This window comes from Stegastes partitus, unplaced genomic scaffold, assembly GCF_000690725.1.
Source record: "Stegastes partitus isolate 25-593 unplaced genomic scaffold, Stegastes_partitus-1.0.2 Scaffold1335, whole genome shotgun sequence".
In the NCBI taxonomy this organism is placed as follows: Eukaryota; Metazoa; Chordata; class Actinopteri; family Pomacentridae; genus Stegastes; species Stegastes partitus.
This window is the reverse complement of record NW_007579066.1, coordinates 157,718-171,633: the sequence shown is the minus strand read 5'-3', so window position 1 is coordinate 171,633 and position 13,916 is coordinate 157,718. Positions and strand designations below refer to the sequence as shown.

General features: G+C 37.9%; 1 protein-coding gene across 1 annotated transcript; it reads left to right on the top strand.

The window, feature by feature from the left end:
* Positions 1–2,538: 2,538 nt before the first annotated feature.
* On the top strand, positions 2,539–11,294 carry dcst1 (DC-STAMP domain containing 1). The gene is made up of 11 exons (XM_008298645.1): positions 2,539–2,581; positions 2,691–2,816; positions 3,940–4,014; positions 4,129–4,257; positions 6,055–6,194; positions 7,166–7,331; positions 8,322–8,465; positions 10,428–10,549; positions 10,637–10,791; positions 10,927–11,026; positions 11,142–11,294. Exons 1-11 carry the CDS (start codon positions 2,539–2,541, stop codon positions 11,292–11,294), a joined length of 1,353 nt encoding a protein of 450 aa, XP_008296867.1.
* Positions 11,295–13,916: the final 2,622 nt, after the last annotated feature.

Genomic DNA, 13,916 nt, shown 5'->3' with positions numbered 1-13,916 from the left:
TTTAACAAAATACAATTCACCCTGAAGACTGGGAGGAACGGGTGATCTGTTTCCTGATCTGCAGTACAAACAGGCAACATTTTCATTTCCAGTATTGTTCCTAGAAAGTTAATATAATGGTCTAAAATTTGCATTCAGAGGACATTGTAAGGAACACGGATGATGTTCTATGATAACAAAGGAGGAAGGTTCTCAAACCAACGTTCAAAAAATGTTTTCCAGATTTTACCTAGGCCTCAGATGATTTCATGTTCTTTTATAAAACATGTCCCCAGTGCTAACAAATCTTAATCCCAACATTCGGAGAACGTTAAGACGTTACTGAGGTGAGAGAACTAGCCTTATAAAATGTTCTTGTAATGTGATATTTTAAAAAGGTGGAATGTTCTGTCTCTAGTGTTCTGAGAACGTTTATGGGAAGTTGCTGCTGGAACACATCTAGCATCTATTTAACGTTCCCGCAATGTTCTATGGTAACAAAGGAAGAACAAAGTCAGTGTAAAATTCAATTTTGAGAACGTTGGGCCATAACAATGTCACCACTAAACACTTTAAAAACATCTTTAATTTTCCTGCCTTTAGGAAGAACATTCTGTGAAATTTAAGAAAACTCCCTACTGAAGTTATGAGTAGAACATAACAGAACTTTCTCAGAACCTTTTTGGAACAAATAAAATGTGGCAGGGTCCTCTCTGCTCTGTGGAAGCACTGCCTGCAGTTCAGTCAAAAAGTCCCCAGATTTTTGTCCCGTGACTTTTGTTCACAGCTGAGTTGGTCATGGCTTCACGGTTGTCCAGAGGAAAGCAGATTTTTTTATTTTTATTTTTTTTACAGAATCTGGTTAGAACAAATGTTTTATTTTTGGCAAATTTTTACAGATGAGTTGTTCAAGAACCATCGGGAAGTTGTCATGTATACAGTGTTTGTCCCGTGTAAAGCTGTTGGTATGGCCATGCACTCTAAAAATATATATTCTGGGCTCAACAAGAAATAACACAACGGTTTACATCAATCTTTTTGGATTCTGATAATTTAAGAAAATTAGTTCAACCAACAAACTAAACAGAGATGGAAGAATTAACATTTCCGCTGCAATTAAAGATATTTTATTTAGTAAATTTAGGGAAGGGGACCTGAAATCCTGAACTTGAGGTGAAAAAAAGTTATCAAGCCAATTTCAAGAAAGTTACCTTCATTAAAATTTAGTTTGAAATTAACTTATTTTAAAAATTGAGTTTAAGTTATACACAATTTTAAGTTGATGCAATTACCAACATAACAACCCATCAAGATATTGTAAAGTATAACTTAAATAGTTTACCTAATCAGTAAATTGAATTTTTATTTTCAAATCACACAACTATGTATTTAGTTAAGTGGTGGGAATAAGAGTTACTTTATGGATTTGCTTTCCTTTTTTAACGTGTATCTGTCCAACCTCAAGCTCTTATGATTTGAAAATTTTAATGTCAAATACTTTACATTTAAAGAAAGAAGAAATTTACTCTGACACATTGTAAAGTGTTTATCAGGACTTTTAAAAGTTCACCACAATGTAGCTTTAAATAAGACATGAAAGAACAGACCATATAATGTGACTTTATCATCAGTGGCCACTTCTTTTCTTTCTGCGCTCCGCTGATTATTTTTGTTAAACTGCTTTGAGCTGCTGCGTCTGGAGAGCAGGTTTAGGCTGGATTATGAAGCTCCTGGAAACAGGACGTGTTTGTCATATTTGGGACAGTCGGTGTGTTTGTCTTCCAGCTCGCAGAGATTCTGTCATCAGAGCATCAATCTAAACTTCACTCTGGTCGTCTTCGTGTTCAGACCTGCAGCCTGAAGCCGCGGCGTCGCTCTGACATTCAGATCAAGTTTCCACATTCTTGGAGAGTTTCTGTGTTTTTTGAATCCCCCTCCTCTACAACTCCTCCTTTTCCACCACAGGAACGCTTTACGAACTCAGGAAATTCACTCGTACTTCCAAGACACGACTGTGTTTCCTGAGCCACAGAATGTTTATGACCAGTTCAGTCCACAAAGTCCCAAAACAGGATGCGTTTTCTATCTTGTGCACATAAAATAAAAAACTATGTGGAACTCGTCTCCAAACAGGCCTGTTTAAACTCTGCACAATGCTCAGACAGTAAGCAAAGAGGATGGACACAAACAACTGCATCAAATTTTAAATATACAGCAAAAGAAATGAAACCTTTTGAAATAGTGTTCAACTGTATGCGTAACAAAATAACTTTTGTTATTTTATAGATTTTCCCGTTTTGTGAAATTACAAATATCTAGAAAAATGACAGTAAGAAGTAATAATTTACATTATGACTTTAAAAAAATCCCCTTAAAAATCATTTAAATTAATTAATTTAATGTAAGTTAATCATTTTCATATAAAAACCATGGAAACATCATGTCACCAACTGAAGCTTCCAGAAGTTCCAACTGTCAAACAGCAGCAGGTTTCTAACTGCAGCTCTTCATTGTAGAATAACCTGTAAATATGAGGTTAAAGGAGACTTTTAACTGATGATGGTTCGCACCGAGCAGCAGAGACGTTCAGCTCCTCACAGCAGTAAGTTCACTGAACAACAAACTGAGTTTCGGTTGCTATTACAACCCGGCACGTATCCGTGGCCTCCAGCCGTTCCCTGAGCTGTTCCAGCTGTTTGTGCTTCTTCCAGCTGTGGAGAGGTTCATTCTGACCTTCCTGCCTCCAGTCGTCCACCGATTCCTCTTCATCCAATCAGAGGTGTTTCCAGTGGCTCACTTGGTCCTCAGAGCGCTGTTTGGAGCGGTTAGCGGTTCAGGTAACATCACCGACATGTTCAGTGGAGCCAGCTCGCAAAAACAAGCGTTAAAGAATATTGGAGAAAGTTAGAAAACATTCAAGAAGGCAATGACATGTCCACAAATCCACTTTGAAAACAGAGGGAGACTTGCTGTGCAGAACCTGCCTGAGAATCTATATATTTTTAGATTTTCTTTTGTGTTACAGTGGTTTTGTAACATCTGTCTGAATATTTACAACAACACTACAAGCAGGAGCTCCTAACGGACAATTCGGCTGATTTTAAGAGCACCAATTGGCCTCGATATCCAAAATAAAGTGCAAAAGCAAGTTTCAAAGAGAACAGCTGTGCCTTTCTGCTTAGCTTGGTTACCATGGAGACGGATCTCATTTAAAGTGAGCCAACTCTGGGATTCTACAAAACCAGGAAAACAATGATGAGCTGGTTGGGCCCCTGAAAACTACTTTAGAGAAAGAAACAACCTTGGAGACTTGGAGACTTATTTTAAGTCAACTTTAGTTAGTGATGCTTCTTTGTAGTTACAGTTATTATTTTTAAACTACATGTATATTTTGTATTCTATTCTTGTTCATCTATTTATTTTTAAACAATTAAAATTGATGCTGAAATATAAATAATTGTCAGATGGGTTTTTTTTCTCCAAATTGTTAATTTATTTTTTTTGTATTCATTTGTTTATTTTAGCTCCAAGTCTTTTTAAACAAGTCAATTCAATTGAATTTATTTTGTTTTTTGTCTTTATTTTTTATGTAAATTTTAATTGTAATTATTATTATTATTATTTTTAACTTAAGATATTTAATTATATAAATTTGTTTTAAGTATAATAAAATTTGGTTGATATATTTAGTTGTATTTTTTCATTTTATTATTTTATATATATTTTATAAGAAATCTGTAGTTTTTCTACCCAAAGTATTCTACTTTTATTTATTTATTTAAAAAATGTTAATAAAATGGAAATAATATTACATCACAGCTCTTTGTTGGTTATTTTTAAGCTTGTATTTCTGAAGCATTTTTGTTATTTTTTTTTAAAATCCACTTTACTAGTTATCATGTCAAGCTCAGCAGAAATGTGCCCTTGATGATGATATTGATAAATGTCTCCTGTCCTCAGTTCTGTTTCTGTGCATCGCCCACAACCTGCCGCTGACCTTTGACCTGAAGCTGACAGCAGGATGTTTATTTGTCGGTGAGGAGACACAACACACATGTTCTCTGCAACATGTTAAAGATGTGAAGAACTGAACTCTGTGTGTGTGTGTGTGTGTGTGTGTGTGTGTGTGTGTGTGTGTGTGTGTTCAAGCTGTGTGTGTTGCCGGCGGAGCGTTGTCTTCTTCCTTCAGGTGTTCGGTTCTCCTCATGTTTCCCAGCATGCTCGGCTCTCGAGGCCGGGCCTACCTGATGCTACTGATCCTGTCTGTGCTGTATGGAGGTAAACACGCACAGCTACACACACACACACACACACACACACACACACACACACACACACACACACATACAGTGCAACATCTGACAACCTGAGAATCATTTCCATCATTAATTGTTGTAATTAATATTTTCTGAATTAATTAATAATTTGTTTTGTCTCTAAATGTCCGGATCTCAAACAAACAAATGTCTTCACAGAAAAATCTTTCCAGCAACACTCCCAAGCCCCAAAGACGTTTTATGATCATGTATGACAAAGAAAATCATTTTATCATTGTGTTGTTTCCATAGAGATGCAGGACTTTATATTGCAGTGAAAAATGAGACCTCAGTGAGGAATAAAGAGCAAATATTAGAGTTTAGCTAAAATGAGTGATTTGCTGCACTGATTACATTTTACAAACCAGCAGATGTCACTGTGCTGCTGAGGTAGAAGTTGAGCATCACTGGTTTCTGCTTAAAACCTGCAAACTCCATTTAACAGGAATTATCCAAACAAGTGATTTACAATATGTGTTTATGTACAGGAGGACTATCAAGAAGCCTTTAGAAGTAAATAAATGTAATCTTTATTCCCTGTATAGGCTGATAGATTTGCTTTTAAGAAACAATCAGTGCTGTAACTGTTAATTCTTCAGCTCTTTCTAACACATATGTACAGACATGAACTGCACAACTTTTTATTTCCTTGAAGGCTGAATAAATGTTTCTTCTGCAAAGGGGAATTTTTTTTACAGCCCCTAAAGAGGCTGTTGTGAGCACCAAAATAAGAATTCAGAATAAGAACAGCAATTTACTTTACTTCAACAAGTATTGTTACTTTAAAAGTCCAGAAATAAGAAGAAAATGCAGAGATTTTTATCCATAAGATAACACAGACTCAGTGAATTTACACAGATCAGTCATGTGGAGTCGCTCTCTGATGGCCCGTTCTGAGCATAAAAGATGTTGAAATGTGTCCTGAGTTAAATATAGAGTCATGTGGTGTTAATGGTGCTGTTGCAGGTCCAGTTTCAAATAATTCAGTGTGACACTGCTCTGTCTCTGAGCTGTTACCTGGACCTGCAGCTGACAACTAATGCAAAAACAATGACAAGACGTTGCAAAACAACTACAATCTGATGCAAAATGACCACAAAAAGTTGTAAAACAATGAAAGCAAAGCAACAATGAGTTGCAAAATAATCACAAAAGGTGGCAAAATAACCACAAAACATGTAAAACACTTCAAAGCTACAAAACCACCAAAATATGATATAAAACAACCACTAGAAGTTGCAAAACAACCACATTGATTTACAAGGCGACAATGGCGGCAAAAATGTGATGCAAGACAACAACAAAAAGACATATAGCAACCAACATTTAATGCAAAACGACAAAAAAAAGCAAAACAACCACGCAAAGATTTAAAAGAGCAAAAAAAGTTGTAAAACAACTACAAAGAAATGTAAAAGCAACAGTCAGTGGCAAAAATCCCAAAATGTGGCGCAAAATGACAACAAGTAGCTTCAACCCATCACAAAAAGTTGCAAAAGAAGCACAAAATTCACAAAGCAACCAAAATGTGAAGCAAAACAACTGCAAAAAGATGTAAAACAATCAACATGTAATGCAAAATGACAAAAAATTGCAAAACAGCCACACAAGGATGTAAAATGAAAACAAAAAGTGACAAAACAACCACAACAAATTGCATAAGAAGCACAAAAATATGTAAAATGCTACGGAAAGATGTAAAACAACCACAAAATTATGGAAAATATGGTATCATGTGATGTTTGTGATGCTGTTGCAGGTCCAGTTTCAAACATCCAGCGTAATGCAGAGTCGGCCGCCTTAACTCTGAGCTGTAACTTAGATCTGCAGCTTCATCACAGCAAGTTACTGTGGCGGGAAGCCATCAAACCATTCATACTCGTCACCCAGGAGCTCATGGTGAGCAGGAGAACAATTTGTCTTTATTCACTGTGCAGGTGCAGAACCAGTTCTGCCTCGCTGCCCTTTGAGAACCGATTGGAATTCAACAGATCTGGCAAGACAGTGTTACATAATGGAAGTCGCGGAACTTCCTTTGGTCTGAATGCTTTAAAAATAATGAAGTTCATCCTGCAGGGAGCATGAATGTCTGAACCACCACTTGGAATCTACTGGTGGTTTTTAAGCTGCTGACGTCAGTACGGTTTATCTTCAGGGGGTTGAATATCTGTCCCAGTCAGCAGGGAACGTTCCCGCAACATTACCAACAAGTTCTAACATTCATAGAACGTTTTAAGGATGTTTATCATTGCCAACAATGTTCCTATGAGGTTGAATGCGAACTAAGGCTTTTAGCTGCAACATTTGGAAGATGTGTGTTGATAACAAAGGAAGGATGTTCTTCATGCAACACTGAGAAACATGTTCAAAATGTTATCCAGATCTCAGATGGGAGATGTTTCATGTAAGGTGTCATGTTCTGCCAGTAATGTTCTAAGGACGTTTTGGGGATGATGCTAAGGAAACACATTACAAAGTATATAAAATCCCACATAATCCAACATGTTACATGACGCCAAAGGAAGAACGTTCTCAGTAGAACATTCAGTTTTGAGAACATTATGGTTTAACGGTATAAGAATGTTATCACTAAACATTTTTAGAACATCTTAGCTATTCAACCTATAAGAAGAACATTCTTGAAACTAAAGGAAAAATTCACACCAAAAACATTAGTAGAACTTTGCAGAACCTTCTCAGAACATTTTGAAATTATTTTTTTTCTCAGCAGGGAATTCCTCTAATAACTGTGTTAATTGCTAATGTGACGACAAACCTCTAAATTTAACAATTTGTCAAATCTCTGGAAATCTTCAATAAAACAATGCAATGTGAACTTGGCACTGATCCGTCTCTCATTTGTCTTCCAGGATGATAAAGATGTGTTTCAGTCGGAGGCTCTGAATGTCAACAAAAAGTTTCAGAACATCAGAGATGAAGTCGTCCTTCAGTACGGATACGACCGATTCGAACCAGGCAGCAGTGGAAACAGCACACAGGAACAGTTCGCCGCCAAAACCATCATGCAGTGCGACAGTGAGTCACCTCAAGAGATATTACATTTAAGAGAAATAAATACAGAGCTGTGCACAGCTTTAAGAAAATAAAAGCTGAAGAAAACTCAATGAATACAGTGAACAGAAGTGAGGTCCAAACGTTTGAGAACACTGTTTGCATTTCTTTGAATTTAATACAAAATGTTTGATGCCAAATGACGACATCAGCTCAACAAACTGTGAAAAATGTTCCAGAATGTCAAAGTCTCTCAGTATTTGTTTGCCTTGTTTTGCTTCAATGACAGCGGCACTTCAGCTGCAGGGACGCAACCAGTTGGTTCAGATTGGATCAGCCATGTTTTTTCATTATGATGCCACAATGTTCAAAATCTTGTCATGTCAGGAATGTTTGGCCTTCTCAAAAAACAACCCCAAAAGGATGTAAAATGACCAAAGTGACACAAAACAAGCATAACCAATAGCACACTGACCACAAAAAATATGTAAATTGACCAAAATATGACTCAAAGCGAACACACAAAGTGGCAACATGACCAAAATGTGAGTTAAAATGACCACGAACAGTTAAGAAAACAACAAAAAGCTGTGAAGCGACAGAAATGTAATGCAAAATTAACTCAAAAAGTTACAAAACAACCAAAATGTGATGCAAAACAACCACAAAAAAGTGCAAAATTATCACAAAAAGATGTAAGACAACCAAAGAGATTCAAAACAACCTGAACAAATTGCACACCCACCACAAAAAAGATTTACAACATGCTTTTCAAAAACATATTTAAGGAAAAAGGAATGCATATTTGTTGGAAAAACTCATAATTACATACAAATGTTGTAATAACATTATTATACCATTTAATTCTGTTTTTATAAGAAATGTCTCATGTTAAAGCCTCCCTCTATCTCTGCTACATTAAAACACCATGCTCCCCTCTCTGCACATCATTGTTGGTGCTCTTATTTTTCCGTGCTGAATAATTCAGGTTCAATGTTTGTGTGTGGAGTCCAGGTGTGGTGAACCAGGGCATCCAACGCTGTGTTGATTGGTTCAGCCGCAGGTGGGATGAGTGTATGGAGGCCATACCTGTCCCCATCATCAACCACATCCTCTGTGTCCCCATGAAGTTCCACTTCCTGTGTGACGTCATGAGAGGTGAGAGGGTGCATAGGTCAGAGTCATCTGTTTAATATGTTCAGTATGTTCAGGATGTTGAATATCTTCAATATGTCAGACATGTGCAGTGTGTTTACTATATTTAATATGTTCAGCAAGGGCTGCAAGGTGGCGCAGTTGGTAGCACTGTTGCCTCGCAGCAAGAAGGTTGCCGGTTCGCGTCCCAGTGGGGGCACCGGAATCTTTCTGCGTGGAGTTTGCATGTTCTCCCCTTGCAGCGTGGGTTCTCTCCGGGTTCTCCGGCTTCCTCCCACAAGGTCCAAAAACATGTTGAGGTTAATTGGTGATTCTAAATTGTCCGTAGGTGTGAATGTGAGTGTGCTTGGTTGTCTGTCTCTAAGTGTAGCCCTGCGATAGACTGGTGACCTGTCCAGGGTGTCCCCTGCCTTCGCCCTAAGTCAGCTGGGATAGACTCCAGCCCCCCCGCGACCCTCGTGAGGATTAAGCGGTGTATAGAAAATGGATGGAATATGTTCAGCATATTTATTATGTTTATTATGTGTAATGAGTTGAATATATTCTATGGGTTCATTATGTTCAGCAAGTTCAATATGTTCAACAGATTCAATACGTTCATCATGTCTGTTATCTGCTGCAGTGTAACAAATCATAAAATCTGCATTGCGGCTTTGAAAGTCTGACGCATTGAAATTGTTGTTGTTGTTCTTCTCATTCTTTTTTTTCTCTCCTTCTTCATCATCTTCTACTTCTTCTCCATCCATCCATCCATCCATCCATCCATCCATCCATCCATTATCTATACACCGCTTAATCCTTGCCTAGAGACAGACAACCAAGCACACTCACTTTCACACCTGTGGACAATTTAGAATCACCAATTAACCTCAACATGTTTTTGGACTTTGTGGGAGGAAGCTGGAGAACCCAGAGAGAACCCACGCTGCACGGGGGGAAAACATGGAGACTCCACACACAAAGATCCCGGTGCCTCGACTGGGACGCGAACTGGCGACCTTCTTGCTGCGAGGCAACAGTGCTAACAACTGCGCCACCTTGCAACCCCTCCTTCTTCTCATCTTCATCTTTTCTTTCTCCTTCTCCTCCTTATTCGTCATCATCATCATCATCATCATCATCATCATCATCATCATCATCTTCTTCTTCTTCTTCTTCTTCTTCTTCTTCTACTTAGATTAGATAGAACTTTATTGATCCTTTGGTAAGGTACCTCAGGAAAATTGTTCTTTATCGTCATCTTCTTCTAGTTCTTCTTCTTCATCATCATCATCATCATCATCATCATCACCTTCTTCTTCTTCTACTTCATCATCACCACCACCACCATCATCATAACCTTCTCCTTCTCCTTCTTCCAGTTATGACTCCCTGGTGCAAAGAGCACATTCCTGTTGAGGGAAACTTCGGTCAGTTGTTTGATCAGCTGAACGCNAGGGACAGACTACAGGGAGGGTCGACTCTTGACGCTGTGACCCTGTGGAAGTACAACGTGAAAGCCAGACTAAAACTGGAGTTTTGCTTCCACAGGGTCACTGGAAATTTAGATGTTTTTGCGCAACAGTGGGCTCATAAAGAGCTTTTGTGCCGGGTCGTCAGTGGAGAACTGATGTTCGCATCATTTTTAAACTGATTGTTTTAAATAAGTAACTGTTTCGTTTTGTTATGTGCCAACTGTAAATAAAGTGCTTTTTTAAAATCTAAAATCTTCTTCTTCTTCTACTTCTTCTTCTTCTACTTAGATTAGATAGAACTTCATTGATCCTTTGGTAAGGTACCTCAGGGAAATTGTTCTTCATCGTCATCTTCTTCTAGTTCTTCTTCATCATCATCATCATCATCATCATCATCTTCTTCTTCTTCTTCTTCTTCTACTTCTTCTTCATCATCATCGTCTTCTTCTTCTACTTCATCATCATCATCACCACCACCATCATCATAATCTTCTCCTTCTCCTTCTTCCAGTTATGACTCCCTGGTGCAAAGAGCACATTCCTGTTGAGGGAAACTTCGGTCAGTTGTTTGATCAGCTGAACGCTTCAGTCGACCTACTGTCCAGAGAGTTCAGCACCGAGCTCTCCGTCCAGGTCAGGACTAATCCATTTCTCTTCTAATGCCTCCCTCTGAACTGAGCGTTGGGTTAAATGAATCCTCTGTGTGACATCCTGCAGGAGCAGCAGCAGCAGCCGGTGCTGGACGGAGCTCTGCCAGACGACGGGTTCACTCAGGCCATAAAAAAATCCTTCAAGAACCTGGTGGCAGCGATGGAGCAAGTGTTCAGTGTTCTGCAGCTGCTGCTCTCCTTCACCTTCATCACCATGTTCACTCAGTAAGATTCACACATTTATCATGATCGTCACTCAGTAAGTTTCACATGTCCATCACCATCTTCGCTCGGTGATATCCACACTGCCATCTCTTCCCAGTAACATTCACACCTTCATCACCTCCTCCTCCTCTTCAGGGCTCTGGGTTACCTCAGCTCTTACAGGAGGGACATTTGTTTTGACAACACCTACATCACCACCTACTTCAGGCAGATCGACGCTCGCAGGAGGAGAGCGGTATGATCTTCTTCATCCTCTTCATCCTCTCCTTCATCTTCATCCTCTTCATCATTGTTGTCGTCTTCATCTCCACCACATGTTCACAGTCTAATCGATCCTGTTCTGTGTTCAGGGAAAATGCTTCTTGCTGCCGCTGAAAAAGTCGGAGAAAAACAAGTTCATCAACCCCTGGAGTCTAAAAATTTACTCCAAAGAGCTGAAACAAGTGGTGCGTTCAACAACAACAACAACAACAACAACAACAACATTGCAGCTACAGATTTAATCATAACTGAGATGTTTATGAGTGTATCTGCTTTATGACATAGAAAATGTTAGTGTCTCATCTAAAATGACCACAAAAAATAATACAGTGTGAAAGAAAGTGAGAGAAAATGAATATTCACAGGAACAGCTGAGGAGTTTCAACAATCTGTCCAATAGGTTTATGCATTCAGTTAGTATAACAGGTAACGGTTTACTTTGTTTCTCCGGCCGACAAAATAGTGTCTGAAAATGAAAAACATGCCCATATGAGAAATATCAAAAAAAATAATTTGTTGTATTTGGAGAACCAATTGGAAACCTCAGAACTCTGTTCCACTCAGATTAGACTATCTACCAATAATTTAGATTTTTTTTGGCACAACTTGTCATACCTGCTCAGTCAGTTATAACATTTTTACTTTTTTGTGATCATGTATTTCATGATAAAAAGTATTCTCTATGTTTCGTATTTTTGTGACATGCAGCTACATATGACTGAGAATATATCACTTTTTCAGCTGCAGTCTCTCATTGTACTTGTACAATGTTGCAGTTTCTAGATCAATGACATGATTAGAAACAGAGAAGAAAAGACTATTTTGATATATCAAGCTAAAATTGCACACATATCTTTAGAAATATCCACACTTTATAATTTGCAAATTTCAGGTAAATCAGAAATTGTTCTCAAAATGTGACGATTTAAGATGGATTGACCCGTTAATCGCCAATACCTGGACATTGGGACACCTCAAGTTGTTGTTCTATGTGAGGTCAATGCGAGGTTCTCTGTGTGTCGTCAGACGTCGGGTCTATTCCAGGCGATGTCCGTCTCTCTGCTGTCATTCGTCCTGCTGACCGTCGACTTCTCTCTGTTCCACGTTCTGGACATCGTCAGCAGACACACTGTCACCCAGTTCAACCTGACCAGTAAACACACACACACACACACACACCGTCCAGCCAGAATGTTCTGTGATCCAACAATGTTCTGAGAAAGTTCTGCGAAGTCCCACTATTATTTTCATTGGGAAAATTGTGGGAAATTTTAGTTTTCTTTTAGCTCCCAGAGTGTTCTTCTAAAAGAGATGGAGGTTTGCAAAGGATGGAGCTGTTAGTTTAAAGCTCTTTCGTCCCCTTCAATAAATCTGCAGGACCACTCGGTAAAGCTGAACTGTTTGCTTGAACTTACGAACAAACAAAAAAAATAGCAAGAAAATTAAATTTATACATATTATCATTTTATACATATTACATATTATATTATCCACAGAACTAACTTAGCGTATCACTATAAAAATAAAATGTATATACCTTAACCTTCACGTACTCTAAATATTTATCTGAATTCCTCTTGAATCATTGTAAATGATTATTTATATATTTTACTCTAAACTGAAATTATTTAATTTAACTTTTTCACCTGAAATGCATTTAGGATCCTACAGTCTCATTTTCGTTCAGGTTTTGGTGACATCTGTAGACACTTGAAAAAGTTCACAAAATGACACAAAAATAACCGAAATCACAAAGTAAATAACCAAAACGAGATGCAAAACAACAAAAATGAGACATAAAACTACAACACTTGCGAACAGAAAAATAACTAAAATATTTATGCTATCTATCAGTTAAATTGATAATTACCAGCAGCTTTAGTCAAAATAGGAAAAAATGATGCTTTCTTCAAACGTACCCAATAAATCAGATCATAGTTTGTTTATATGGTTTATATAATGTCTTCCTACTGTAAAACCTTCGATTTTTGACTTAGAGCAGAGATTTTGGTGCAATTCAATCAAACATGTGAATGTAAAATGTCGTCTACATGTAAACATGTGAAGTTATTATAATTCAGATTTTTTAACATGTATAAATATGAAGACGAGACCTAGTTTTCACTTTTTCTGTCAACTATGGTATTATCATGCTAATGTGCTAATATTTCAAATTTGCTAAATGTTCCTGTGCTAATGTTCTATGTGAATGAAGTGGATCATCAGGTCATTTGACAAAGTGCAAAACAGAACAGCTCCTTTCAAACTGAGCACACTCTGTCTGGGCAGGTAGCCACCAGGTGGACATCAGAGTGGGCGGAGACTCCATGATGGCCCGCCTCCTGAGGACCATGGTTTCCGCCTTCAACAGCTCGTCCAGCCTTGACGTCACCAGCGACAACCGCGGTAGGTCACTCAGAATTCACCTGTAGCCTGGTGTCATGTGTCACGTCTGCAAATTTTCATGCAGTGTTCAAATGACGAATTCAATCAACAAAAGAATCACTGAGATGTTTTACTGATCCATTAGTCTAGTAACGACCGAAGTTTTAAGTTGAACATGTGTCTTGAAAATGATCTAGATTCACTACTTCAATCAAAAGTTGAAGATGTGTCTTTTGATTGAAGTGGTGAATCTAGATCATTTTTTGTCAGTGCAGCGATTTTGTTTGTAATTTATTCACAGTGGCCAGAATTAATTACACTAGATAGATTTTTGACTGTTTTTGTTAATTATAAATGTATACGTCCAAACCAGAACAACTTTAAAAAAAAATTCATAAAAACATCAGTCATATCTGAAAATTAGTCAGAGCTCAACCTTGAAATGTCTCAGTCATGATGTTCTATAACAACAACAACAA

Bases quoted from the DNA above. Each gene is read 5' to 3' on its own strand.
- dcst1 (XM_008298645.1), top strand. From the start codon at position 2,539: ATGGTTCGCACCGAGCAGCAGAGACGTTCAGCTCCTCACAGCA. The intron at 4,258-6,054 runs GTAAACACGCAC...ATGCTGTTGCAG, and splicing joins CCTGTCTGTGCTGTATGGAG to GTCCAGTTTCAAACATCCAG. The intron at 7,332-8,321 runs GTGAGTCACCTC...TGTGGAGTCCAG, and splicing joins AACCATCATGCAGTGCGACA to GTGTGGTGAACCAGGGCATC.